General features: G+C 36.7%; 1 protein-coding gene across 3 annotated transcripts in view; it reads left to right on the top strand.

Annotated features, from left to right (window-relative positions):
• Positions 1-13,402, top strand: part of RB1CC1 (RB1 inducible coiled-coil 1) — a 93,077-nt gene that overhangs the window by 27,404 nt on the left and 52,271 nt on the right. For all 3 annotated transcript variants that reach the window (XM_020795970.3, XM_020795969.3, XM_078393741.1), the window contains 7 exons: positions 1-436; positions 2,678-2,848; positions 7,839-8,023; positions 9,335-9,521; positions 9,643-9,724; positions 10,946-11,007; positions 11,871-11,974. In XM_020795970.3, the coding sequence (XP_020651629.2) occupies positions 1-436; positions 2,678-2,848; positions 7,839-8,023; positions 9,335-9,521; positions 9,643-9,724; positions 10,946-11,007; positions 11,871-11,974 (1,227 nt within the window). The remainder of the gene's footprint in view (positions 437-2,677; positions 2,849-7,838; positions 8,024-9,334; positions 9,522-9,642; positions 9,725-10,945; positions 11,008-11,870; positions 11,975-13,402) is intronic.

The following is a 13,402-nucleotide window of genomic DNA, read 5'->3' as shown; positions in this document are numbered from 1 at the left end:
CTTAGGGGCTGCTGTTTCTATTATGGCAAAGATTCCATTGTTGGAGTGCCTAACTCGACATAGTTACAGAGAGTGTTTGGAGCATCTTGATTCTTCAGTAGAACATGGAGAGACTGAAAGTGAAGACACTGAAAATGAGAAGTCAGCTGAAGTCATGGTTTCTCCTAATAAGCATAAAATTAACAAACAATCATTGTTAGCATCGTTTTGCAAATCAGTAGAACATCAAAGCCCAGATGGCAGAGTTTCTGAACAAGTGAATGAAAAGAGGGAAAGCAGTCAGGATCCTTCTGTCCAGGACAGTGATGTTTCAATGGAGCTGAAAGAGAATGATCTCCCTTCCTTCAATGTGTCCCTCTTAGATTGGATTAATGTTCAAGATAGACCTAACGATGTTGAATCTTTGGTCAGAAAGTGTTTTGATTCTATGAGCAGAGTAAGTGAATTCTTCTAAAATTTCATTGTGTTTTTCTTACTATATTTTGAATTACAGTGTCCTGTCTTTATATTAGTTTTCTTAGAAATATGGAAGGTTAGAGTTGTCCTATAAATAGAATGGCTCCCTCTGTTTATGGATGAGATTAAAATGCAGTAGAAGGTTCTGCGAGTGTCTAGGAGGTAATTTTGGCCGATTTCCCCATTCTTCCTCCAGTTGCTCAAGTGACTTCATTTATCCTTTGGACTCCCCCACCCCTTGGCTTTGGTGTCTAAAGGGAAATGCATGAGAAAAGAAAAAAAATTCTGGACAGAGTGTCCTATCAACACAATTCCATTCAGCCAAATCCAAATTGCTCAACAGTTGAAACAGCTAGAGCAGCCCACCAGATTCTTTTTTAAATCATAGTTGCACTTTTCTTTTTTTCTTACTCTTTCTCTTTTCTTTCACATTTGCTAAACTCCATGGTAACTTCAGGGAGTTGCAATTTGGTAGGTTTTTAAAGAGCCACTATGTATAAAACCTAAAGTGACGAACTTTTGTAGAAATGATTCCCAGCCACGGGTCCCCAGATGTTCTTGGATTAAAACTCTCAGAAGCCTTTACCACTAGCTGTGCTGGCCAGGATTTCTGGGAGTTGTAGTCCAAGAACATCTGGGGACTCAAGGTTGGGATGTGTTGTTTTATAGGCTTATTTATGTTCCTGCCACTATGTTTATTTCCAATGTTAGGGCAAATATTATTTTCTTGATCTCATAATATTAAAAAAGATTATTTGTCCTCTCCCAAACCTGATCTGTTCCATGCTGCAGGCCCATTGTCTATAGGCTGGACCATTTCCCAGTTCTAGAGGTGAGGAAAGGCATATACTGTACTCAGTGAGAGAGTACCAGATTGGTATACAGAACATATCAAGTTCAGTCCACAGTATCTCCATGGGGGAAAAAAAATCCTTGGTAGCAATGATTAGAAAAATTAACTTACTTAAAAGGGTTTAAACCCTTGGGAAACTTTCTTACTATTAAATTTGTATGCTGCTAGGATAGATGGATGAATGATATAATTTCATCTATGACTTTTTTATATGTTTGAATTCAAAGTGAAGTAGGAAGTTCAAAAAATAAAGTAAAATGGGGCAAATTTTCTGTGATTGTGGAGAAACTCAATCAATACAGCACTTAGGTATATCCAGTTTATGCCCTACCATGTGTACAATAGAAGATCAAGCAAATAGCCAAGATAACACAGTTGGAATATTCTGCTTCTGGTCAAAAACATTTTAATTTGTTTTTAACTTCACCTATATTTCATGTGTCCATATTTTTAGATTGTGCAGTGCTCTAATATGAATAAAGAAAGACCATGCAAATTATACTTTTCTTTAGTTTTTAAAGAAATAATATAAAATATAACAAACCTAAATAACTCAATTAACACAAAACATCAAAACTGAAAAAAAGTACTCCTTCCCTCTCTACAAAACATTTGAATAACTATACAAGAAGTGCTCCTCCCTGCTGCAGATCAGTAGAAATCTGGTTATGACAGTTGAGTTTAATAGACATTATCGCCTCACTTTACTTCTAGCCTCACTTCCCAATTGACTCCATGTACAAAGGAAAATAAATAAATAAATAGCATCAATTAATAAAATAATAGTACTAATCAAATTAATAAATAATAAAAAATGGTGGACAACCAGATGTTTAACATTTACCGTCCTACATTAATTTTATTTACAAATCTGTTTCTGTCTTAATCATCCATTTTAGTCGATTCTTAAACATCACCATGACCAGTTTATTTCTGACTCGTTTGAACGTTAGCTGTGTCTAAAGAAGGCATGTGATCAGCTTTGTTAAACATAAGAAGCAGCACAGTAACATTTTGTAGCTTTTATTTCACTGGGCAGTGCTTTTATCAGAAAGCCAAAATGTCAGAGAAGATAAAAGCTTTTATTCAGCATTCAACTGAATGCCTGTATACTATTCTATTTTATGACGTTTGCGATGGTCTCGTAAAATGATGGCCCTAATATATTTTTTAAGAGGTTTTCACATGAGCAACAGAGCTAGCCTTGTCTTCTCTGTAATATATTTTTTTAATAAATAATTTGCTGGTTTTCTTCAAGGAAATGGCTGACCATTGTTGTTATGTCTGTTTCATTTGCACTATATTTCATATTCATGTATCCCTCACTCATTCATGTGTTCTTTTTAATTTTTTGTCCTTGTTTTTCAGCTGGATCCAAGGATTATTCAGCCTTTTTTGGCAGACTGTCGACAAACAATTGCCAAGTTAGATAATCAAAATATGAAAGCCATTAAGGGACTTGAGGACAGGCTTTATGCTTTGGACCAGATGATAGCTAGCTGTAGCAGGCTGGTAAATGAACAAAAAGAACTTGCTCAGGTAATATCACCAGTTCCTTGGGGTATGACTGTTTGCTGATGCATTGTTTCTCTGTGATATGTTAAAACTTTAATTTTTGAAAAAATCAGTTTTCATAGTTCCATTCTGCCCAGATGAACAGATTCGATCTAATCAGGCTATGAATAGTGCTTTATTAGATTGTATGATTGACTTTTCTGACTGTACACAAATGCTTTGGATAATACCATATAGGCAAAATTGATAAAGTAGACCTGGTTGGGTTGCTTCTTATTGATTGGGATTTGTTAGGGAATTCCTTCTTTACTGTATATAGAATATACAGCTATGAGGGAGAAGACAAGGACGTCCAAAAACACAATAGATGCTAATCAAGGAAATGGCCATGCTTCAGTTCTCAGATGGAGCTTGTCCACCTGGAAAAACATTTATAGCTTGTTTTTGTAGGATGCGGGCCTGGCATACATCACCAAAATTAAATTATTCTGTGCTTTGTGTAATTGTAAGAACATGAAATGATAGTAGTGCAAAAATATTATAGGGAAACATAACTGCATTCCCAGTAGTGCCATTTGAGTTATTTGTCTGCAGAGTAGTAGATGAAAATGGCACTGCCATTTTTGATAGCATATTTGTGTGTTTGCAGCTGTAGCACCAAATATTCCCCAGGGGAGTTCTGGGAGCTGCAGTCTGAATGTACACACATCAAATTTTTGGCTTGGAGGCAGTCTTGCTTAGTCTTACCCAATTATTATTTTTTAATTTCTTTCATCTGACTTCCTCCTTCTTTTAAATTACTTCTGAATTTACCTTGGGTTATTTTGAAAAAGAGATTATGTTCCTTTTCAGTTTTACAGGTTCCCCCCCCTTATCACTCACTAACTCATGTCTGATATTTGTGCTTAAACCAAAAACATTATGTACAGAGATGTAAAGTTTGTCCCTAAGACTAACACAGTGAAAGGTACAAATGCAGGAACAGATTATACTTCAGTGGAAGGTGGCTGCTGATGTTAAGTGAGTGACTCATAGTTATAGCTGGGGGTCTCACAAATGTGATTGGCTGAGATGAGAGAACATGCCTTTTTGGCACTAGAAGACCTCCACCGCTTTGTCATCTGTTTCCAAGCAAAGTGGATTCTGAGTAAACAGTCATACAGTGGGTCTGTAATTATAGTATGCAGCAAACCACAGTGTTTGGAATTTGAAAAACTACTTGTAGTATGTCCAGTTTAAAGCACTCTCATATCACTATATGCTTTTGAAACTTGCTTCATTTTTAGAAGCAGCTAGAAAACCAAACAGGTGAAGATGTAATATTCGGAAAATCCCTTCTATGCAAATTGTATTTAGGCAGGCAGGTAGGTCATGTGTCCTGGTTCTGACTCAGGTGTTTTGCATTCCTGCTGCTCTTGCCTGTAACTTGGGTGGCCTGAGCAGTGGTGATTGTGAAGGAATTTATTGTCATCATCTGCTGAATATATATAGGTGCTCAGCATATTTGAATATGGATCCAAACTGAGAGGAACATGTTTAAATATGTATAATACAGTCAGCTGAACATGTATTACTTTGTAGAGATGAAATCTGGTTGTAAATATTTGTGCATCTGTGTGTGAGAGAAAGGATAATTCAGAGAGATGTAAGGGTAGGGTTAGGAAGTGCACTCTCTCCCTATATAACTCCCATGTGTGGAAAAGATTTTTCTTAACAGAACTACATGAATTACCATTATCCTTACCAAGCTGTTCCTTAGATCTTGATTGAAATCATTTTAGAACATGGTCAGTGTATTAACTTTATATAGTAGTTTAGAATAAAAGCCTTGTTATAAAAAATATAGCTTTGTTGGTCTATACCAACTTGTAGTACAATACCAGAATAAAACAAAACAAACCAATAAAAATACAAATACCTTAAAGACTAAAGCAAAGCGTGCTGCTTATATACCGCCGCATAGCGCTTCAAGCACTCTCTGGGCGGTTTACAAGTTAAACATACAGGCTACACATTGCCCCCCCCCCCCCAGCAAGCCAGGCACTCATTTTACCAACCTTGGAAGGATAGAAGGCTGAGTCAACCTTGAGCTGGCTAACTGAGATTGAACCCCAGGTCGTGAGCACAGTTTTGGCTGCAATACAGCGGTTTAACCACTGCGCCACTAGGCTCTTTTGTTTTGCATCTCAGGTTAACAATATGTTAAAAAGCCTCCCAGAGACCTTTGGGTACTGTGGGCAGCATATTAAATAAATAAATAAATAAACAAACAAACAAATAAATAAATAAATAAATAAATAAATAAAATAAAATAAAATAAAAGCCTTTTATCCACTTTGGAATGTTGGAAACAGGTGTTCTGCTGTTCAGTTAGTGTTGATCAAATGTATCACCTTAGATCAGAGGGACTGCTCATGCATTGTGTGAGGTGATGGCCAAATTCCCAAACCCCAGTGGAGGACATTTACAGAGTGGTCATCTCAGCCTCTTCTTGTCCATGGTTTTTGGCTCCTATTTAGTATTGTTGAATGTTCAGGGTTTTCTGTGCTGGCTATGCTGAATTAATATGCATTGCTAATGGCAAGATCAGTTACTGATAGGGAATTTCTTCCTCCTTAGTCTATAGCAGAAATTTGTCTTTGCCGTGCTTCTCTTTAGGGAAGAGATAACCATTTTGGTCCCCAATGACCAGAAGGAACATTCACCATTAAATCCATCCTTTAAATCTGGGCTCAGAGTCAAGGTTATAAAGAAAATTGCTTACTAATATACATAGTGATGTAGAAATCTATATTTAAAACCTTAGACACTATGGGATTTGTATATGTAGCTTATCTGTACGTCTCCCTTTTTCTACAACTTTGTGGTTGAAATAACTGGTGAAATGAAGGCTGAAATTTCGGTCAGAGAGTAAAAATAATGTGCAATAATGGCTGCACTGTTTTTATTTAAGTTTTTAATTTATTCTGTAAGTAGATGTGATGTTAAAAGGAAAGAAATACAAAAGAAAGTAGGAGAATAGCTTGCACATAACATTGTAAGTTTTGTATTACATCTTTTTGGTATAGTCAATAGGTGGCAATATATCATAAAGCTAGTTCTACTCAACTTGTAAATTAAATGTAATGCTAAGCTTGTGCTACTTTGCTTGTATTTCAGTTGAAAATAAGGCTTTTATTGCTGTTGTTGTAAAATTTTGTTTATGAGTGATGCTCTTGTATTCTTCATGAGACAACTGGTGTCTGTGTCTCCTTTAAACTGGGGGTGCCAAGAATTAGACATGGAATGTACGACATGCAAAAGCATGGACTCTGACTAGTGCCCCCACATTTTTTTCAGGAGGCTGACTTCAGCGTTTCTGAAGGATTGATAATATGGCAACAGTTAAGAATGTGTGCAGTTGGCATATTATCTTATTAGATTTTGAACCCCAAACTGTTAGTATTAATTGACATCTCTGTGTGATTATGAATGTTAAATAATTTCAAATGTAGTTCCACATATATATTAGTTCTCTAATGTGGATAAAGTTTGTGGGATGTGTTTTTTCAGTGATGTTTCCCAATTGAATGAGCATTTTATCTCAGGCACATTTTGCTGCTGGCTTTATTAGATTTGGACCATTGGGTGCAACAGGCATTTTTGTTTTAATAGACGTACCCATATTATCTGTTCCAGCACATATAATAAACCCCAAAACTGTAGACAGACACATTATCTTTTTCAATGTTTATTTTAATGGATTATACAGTGGTCCACTTTGTAATCCACACGGGCACCGACACTGAAATAAATTGAATAGTTTTAAGATTACCAGAAGCGTTTTGTTCACATTGTTTTTTTCGTGAGCTTTTAATGAATACTTTTATATTTCTTGTTTTTATTATTTTCTGGTTTTAAGTTTTTATTGTTAGTCATCCTGGAAACTTTTGCTGAACACTTAATAAAATGCTGCTTTGTATAAATAAGTTGCAAAAGTGTTATAGAATTCAGTACATGTGTAGCCTGTATAATTAAAAATTGTAAACCGCCCGGAGAGTGCTTGTAGCGCTATGGGGCGGTATATAAGTCCAATAAATAAATAAATAAATAAATAAATAAATAAATACATTGTTAAAAAACATGTTACTTTTCTAAACCAAGTAATTCCGAACATCTTAATACAATGAATGCAGACAGTGGAACGAATGATGATGTTCTTATGGATTCCTAATTCTTTACTATGAGCAGAGAGGAAGTTTGATGTAGATTCCTGTACAACAGCAGCATCATGCCTAATGCTTATAAGAAGCAATACATGCACCTTCCAGAAATGTGAAAGACAACAGGCTTCCTCCGAGTGCAATGAGCCTCGTGGCTCAGTGGTTAAAATGCTGTACTGCAGCTAAAGCTGTGCTCACGACCTGGGGTTCAAATCCCAGGTAGCCGGCTCAAGGTTGACTCAGCCTTCCATCCTTCCGAGGTCGGTAAAATGAGTACCTAGCTTGCTGGGGGGGCAATGTGTAGCCTGTATAATGAAACTGTAAACCGCCCGGAGAGTGCTTGCAGCGCTATGGGGCGGTATATAAGTTCAATAAATAAATAAATGTTTTCTCTGTTTAACATTGTTATATTTAAGTCTAGGAGGAAAAAATAAAATAAAAGTAACATCTTTGAAGTGATAGCATTGTCCTGGTTTTCAATGTTTGAAGCAGCATATTTGACAGAATATTATTCGGGTTACATTTTTTTTTGCAGATGTATAATTTAACATATAATTTTGTGGATACATGTAAATATATACATGGATTTGCAGTTTCCATTTATCTGCTGGAAATTATTCATAGTTCATCTATATTTCAACCAACTTTGTGGTTGGTTTTTTTTTTTTTTTTGAATGAGAAGTTCTGAGATATTAGATACCAATGAAGAGTAATTTAAGGACTATACTAAGTGATTTTGTGTAACATAAAAAACAATATATGTTTTCATTTCTTGTCATATGAGTGAATTTTGAAGTTCTGTTTTCTGATAGGGATTTTTGGCTAATCAGAAGAGAGCAGAGAACTTGAAAGATCCTTCTGTGTTACCTGATCTGTGCTTGAGTCATGCAAATCAATTGATGATTATGTTAACTAATCACCGGAAGCTTTTAGATATTAAGCAGAAATGCACTACTGCCAAACAAGAACTTGCAAATAATCTACAGGTTCGACTGAAGTAAGTTTTTGTCATAAAGTTTTTGTCGTGTTTGTTAGTCATTACAGTTTTAGTCTTCCACCTCAAATGCTTCCAGATTCCAGCATATTATTGCATGAGCTTGAACTGAAGCAATGCGAGTTTTGTTTTTTAGCTGTATCTAAAGAACTCCGGGAAGAAGAATTTAGTCATTAATTGATTTTAAAATGGATAGTATTCAGTTTCTGTAACACAGTTCTGAGTGTAATAAGAACAAGCTCAGTGCACTCAATCAGCTCTTGAGTGTGTGTGCACATGTGTGTAAACATGCAGCAGATTATATATGCTTTTCTCCAATCATGTAGCTATATTGCTAGCTAATGTTGTCTAGATACTCAGATTAAAAATAATCTTGTTATGGTAATACAAGTGGTGTAGCAGTTGGAGGCATATTGCTTTGAGTTAAGGAATCTCCATAGATATTATTTGTTTCATATCTTTAAAGGATGCACTGTTTACAAAGGTACACAAGAGGATTTTGACTATTGTGTACTTTTTGCAAGAGAAATCTAAGAGCGTGGACTCTTGTACCTAGATGGAATCTTGTCAGGTGTGAATTTATCAATTTGACAATCTTTCTGTGCTCTTAGTTTTGGACTAGAAGGGTATTTACTTAGCACCTATGAGAAGTTCAAAAAAACTATTTAGCCTTTAATGTGATTTATAGTAAAATAATTTTGGAATCTGCATGAGGGCAGAACTTGGTATTAGATATAAAATTAGCCTCCTTGGGGACTTCACACAATTTTTTAACTTTTACTTTTTAAAGCAGAACAACTACATATACAGAACAGACAAATTTAACTTTGTGTGACTTGTCTTTGGCATTCTCCTATATATATTTTTGCTAGATGTTGAATCAAAGGTGTCAATCACTAATGCTGACTACTTTTGTTTTATAAATAAGCATCTGAAAAAAAACTGTTCAGGTTAAAACATATGTGAGAGGGTTTTGATACCTTTGTGGTATATGTATTGGTTGCCAAGCCAGAAGTGGGGAGTTTGCTATCCCACTGTGCCTCCTTGACAAAGAGCTGGACATGATGATAGGATTTAATCTAATTTAATAATCTAATCCTAGAATTGCAGGTTTGGAAGGGAGCCTATGGATCATTGTATCCAACCTTGTCAAGGAAGCACAGTGGGTAACTGAACTCTCAAGCAATATCTAAACCCTTGAGCTATTCATTAGATCATATCTGTTCTAGCTCTGCAGTTCTAAAATTATTATATTACTATTTTTCTTAAATGATGTCAATCCAGTATGCTTCAGTGAAACATTATACTCCATAGGTGGTGTTGCTTTGTAATGCTTCATGCTGACCAAGATGGAGAAAAGCTGCAAGCCTTGCTACGTCTTGTAACAGAGCTCTTAGAAAGAGTGAAGATCGTAGAGAAACTTAGTAATGTTCCTCAGATGTACTGTTTGGCTGTTGTTGAAGTTGTAAGAAGAAAAATGTTTGTAAAACACTACAGGGAGGTAAGTAACTTGGATAGATAATTTCTACATCAAACCTTTGAAAGACTAGAGGAAATAAGATGATCCTTGTTTGCATGTAGATATGCATATGTGATTAACTGAAATACTTTTTTTTTAATAGTGGGCTGGTGCATTAATAAAAGATGGGAAACATCTTTATGATGCAGAAAAGGCCAAAAGGGAATCTTTTGGGAAATTATTTAGTAAGTATTTTTTAAAAAGTTCTTTTCCTCCCTCAAGCTACAGTGACATAAATAATATTATAACATTGACTGAGGTAGCACTTCTGTCTTGGAAGCCTGGGTTATACATGTTATCCGTCACATAGAGGTTGATGTAAACTGCAGCGTGACATGACCCTTCTCTTGGTTAGTTGATGTGTAGTGGCTGATTACTCAAGCAAACTGTTAGTCCCAGTTATCAGCCATATTTATTCACAGGTTTCCTCCTAGTCATTTATAATTCCATGCATGAAAAAGTTAGTTATGTGATAGGGAGAGGAGGAGGAGGAGGAGAAAGAGAAGATGTTTTTCATCTTATCTCCCTGTGCTCTGTTGCCCTGGTCACTTTTCTTCCTGTCCGTTTCATTGCATATATCAGAGTAATGGAGCAGTGGAAGGCAGAATGGGGTAGAAGTGTTCCAAATGGGAGAATTTACCATCTTCTGTAAGTGCAGGACCAAGACATGAACATACACATTTTCCTTTCAGTCATCACTGATACAGACAGTATCTTCCACCTTAACAATGTGAGGAAAATATTAATGCAGTATAAAACTGCACAGAGACAGTGTACAGTGTGCTAACATAGCTCCACATAATGCACTTGAATGTATTCTGTATAGGGAACCTTAAGTAGGCTTTTGACTTATACCAACAGTCCTGTGGCATCTTAAAGACTAACAAGTTTTATTTGTCATAAGGTGTCCTATGCATCTGATGAGGAAGGCTGCAGTCCACAAAAGTTTATGCCAGACAAAACTTGTTGGTCTTTAACATGCCTTAGAACAATACTGTTGCTACAACAAACCAACACAGCTACCATTCTGAAATTTTCCTTTAGAGTTAGTTATTTATTTTTTTCTGTTTGTAACAGAGCACAAATGATCATGAGTTTTTATTGATAAATATTTGTTACTGAAATTTAAGTGAAATTGGTTGAGAGAGAAAGGAAGAACAACACCAGAAGCATAAGAATGCAGTGCATTTTGATCTGAGGGGATGTCCCTGAGATCTGAGCATGTTGACTTGCCTTTTCCTTGCATATCATAGCCTTCTGTCTATCTCCACTGGAAAAACAGTTCATTCACGAAGTGAAAAAATGGGTATGCTTATCTGTATATATAGCCACTGCATTTCACTTCAGTATTATTAGATTTTCTGGTATGTATGAATAAAAGAAATTATATTTATTTCTGTGTACAGGGAAATCTTTTCTAAGAAATCGTTTGTTCAGGGGACTTGATGCTTGGCCTCCATCCTTTTGTGTGAGTATTTTAAACAAAGACAGCTAGCTTCTTCCAAACGATTTGAAATAGATACCATATGGAAGAAGTTGGTAGCTCCTTCTGTTTCTTTCATACCCAAATATTTTACGAATATGTTTCTTTTGTTCTCTGTCTTTAGTTTGGAATTTGCTCTTCCACACTATTGCCATTTTCCATTAAACTGCCCTTCATGACTTTTACTCATCACAGTAATTCAGTTTCCATCATAGTACAGTGGTGCTTCGCTAGACGATGATAATCCATTCCACTGAAATCGCTGTTTAGCGAAATCATTGTCTAACGAAAAGCATTTCCCCATTGGAATGCATTGAAACCTGTTTAATGCATTCCAATGGGGAAGAATTGTTGTTCTCTAGCGTGGATCGGCTATAGGAAAGCCGTTTTGGGAACAGCCAATCAGCTATTTAAATCACTGTCTTGCGAAGCTTAGGTCCCGAAAACACCTGTTTTGCGAGCACGGAGGGAGCTGTCAAAATCATCGTCTAGCGAAAATCGGTTTGCGAAGCAGGGACCAAAGATTGTCCAGCAAAATTCCCCCATAGGAATCACTGTTTTGCAAATCACTATAGTGATCGCAAAAAGTCTATGTCTAGCGAAAAAACTGTCATGCGAGGTAACTGTCTAGCGAGGCACCACTGTATATGAGGTTAGGATTTTTCCTCCTGTTGTGCATCATTTTATATCATAATGTATTATATGCAGTGTTAAAACTTTCTTTTTCCCCATATAGACTTGATGTCATCTGTTAATTGCCTCAGTTTTTGGCAGCTGTTGATAAACTTTAAATGTTCCCCCATTTGCCTATTTGTCATATTTATATGTACAATTTATTTTATAAACAGACCCGAAAACCTCGCAAGTTTGATAGTGAGCTTCCTGATATCTCGTTATCTGACTTGCAGTTTTTGCAGTCCTTTTGTCCTTCAGAAGTACAACCATTACTCAGGTAAGTTTAATTTCTTAGTGATATGGGTTGGGTAGAATATTGATCAGAGTGTATTATTAGATCTCTGGATAAAGGGTGTCTGACTGCTTCAAGATGAGCAACAGCAAGAAAAATGGCAAAACGTTGATGGTGAGCCCTGAAGTTACCTTAACACTTCTGACCTCGTGGTAATTGCTCATGAGTTTCAGAGTTAAAAGGCATGTTAATGTATTGTGTTTGACTGAGTCTCTGTGCAGCCTTTCTCATGCAGTTTTAAAATACTGCATTAGAGTCTGGATGTCGAGTAGCACAGTTGTAAGTGCCCAGATGCAGGGTACTGTAGTGGATAGACTACAGTACTCCCAGGAGAGCTTGATTGAAATTCCTGCTCAGCAATGAAAAGTCACTGGGAAGGCTGGGTAGCAATGGCAAGACCACTCTCTGAATATTTCACATACCTTGAAAACCCTGTTGGGTCACCATAAATCAGATGGGACTTGATGGCATGAAACAACACGAAACAAACGTGCTTAATTTAGCATGTGCCCTGTCTCATAGTCTGCAGCACTTGTAGATCTTAGAGCCCATTGAGCATCTTCTCTTGAGAAGGGCGCCCTGCAACTCAGCATGTCTCTGGATGGGCCAAAAAATCTTTCTGTCGTTTCTTTCCAGTGGCTTCCAGAGCTTCAGAATGCTTTTATAGTACTCCTTGAAAAATAGTTCATCTCACACTGTTGAGTTTTTCTTTTCATAACTTCTTTATTTCATTAGACAATCTGTCTACTTTAGCTTTTATTTTTTGTATATCCTTTTGACATCCCTTTTTACCCACACTTGACCATTCTCAGCCAGTAGAGAAAGACTGTTCGACTTAATAAGCATGTCAGTGTCAGATTCTAGGTTTTGTGCTTTGCTGGGTAATAGCATTAAACAACATGACTTTTCCACTGTAATGGCTCTGTCTAGCTATTCTAATGCTAGTGCTATGTTCTCCTCACTGCTGTAAGAGATAGAGGGATATTTATCTTGGCAGTGATTCCTGATTTTCTACAGGCTAAAGCTACCATATTTTTCTGTGTATAAGACCCCAATATATAAGATGACCCCCACTTTTTAAACCCCAAATTAGAAAATTTGATCACTGCTTTCCCTGCCCCTTCCTAAGCCTGGAGCTTAGCAAAAGGGGGGGAAAAGCAGGGATCAAAGGGCTGCAAGATCATTTTGATCTCTGGTTTCCCCTCCACTTCCTAAGCCCCACAGGGTTTAGGAGAAGGAGGGGAAAAGCAGCAATGAAAGGGATGCAGGATTACTTTGATTGCTGCTTTCCCCACCACTTCTTAAGCCCCACGGAGCTTAGGAAGTGGAGGGGAAAAGCAAGGATCAAAGGGCTGTAGGATAGCTTTGATCCTTTCCCCCTCCACTTGTTTTTGTTCTCTCCTCAGCTTCCAT

The sequence above is a fragment of the Pogona vitticeps genome, chromosome 4 (assembly GCF_051106095.1).
Source record: "Pogona vitticeps strain Pit_001003342236 chromosome 4, PviZW2.1, whole genome shotgun sequence".
NCBI lineage: Eukaryota > Metazoa > Chordata > Lepidosauria > Squamata > Agamidae > Pogona > Pogona vitticeps.
The sequence above is the reverse complement of the archived record's forward strand: the minus strand, read 5'-3'. Positions and strand labels throughout refer to the sequence as shown.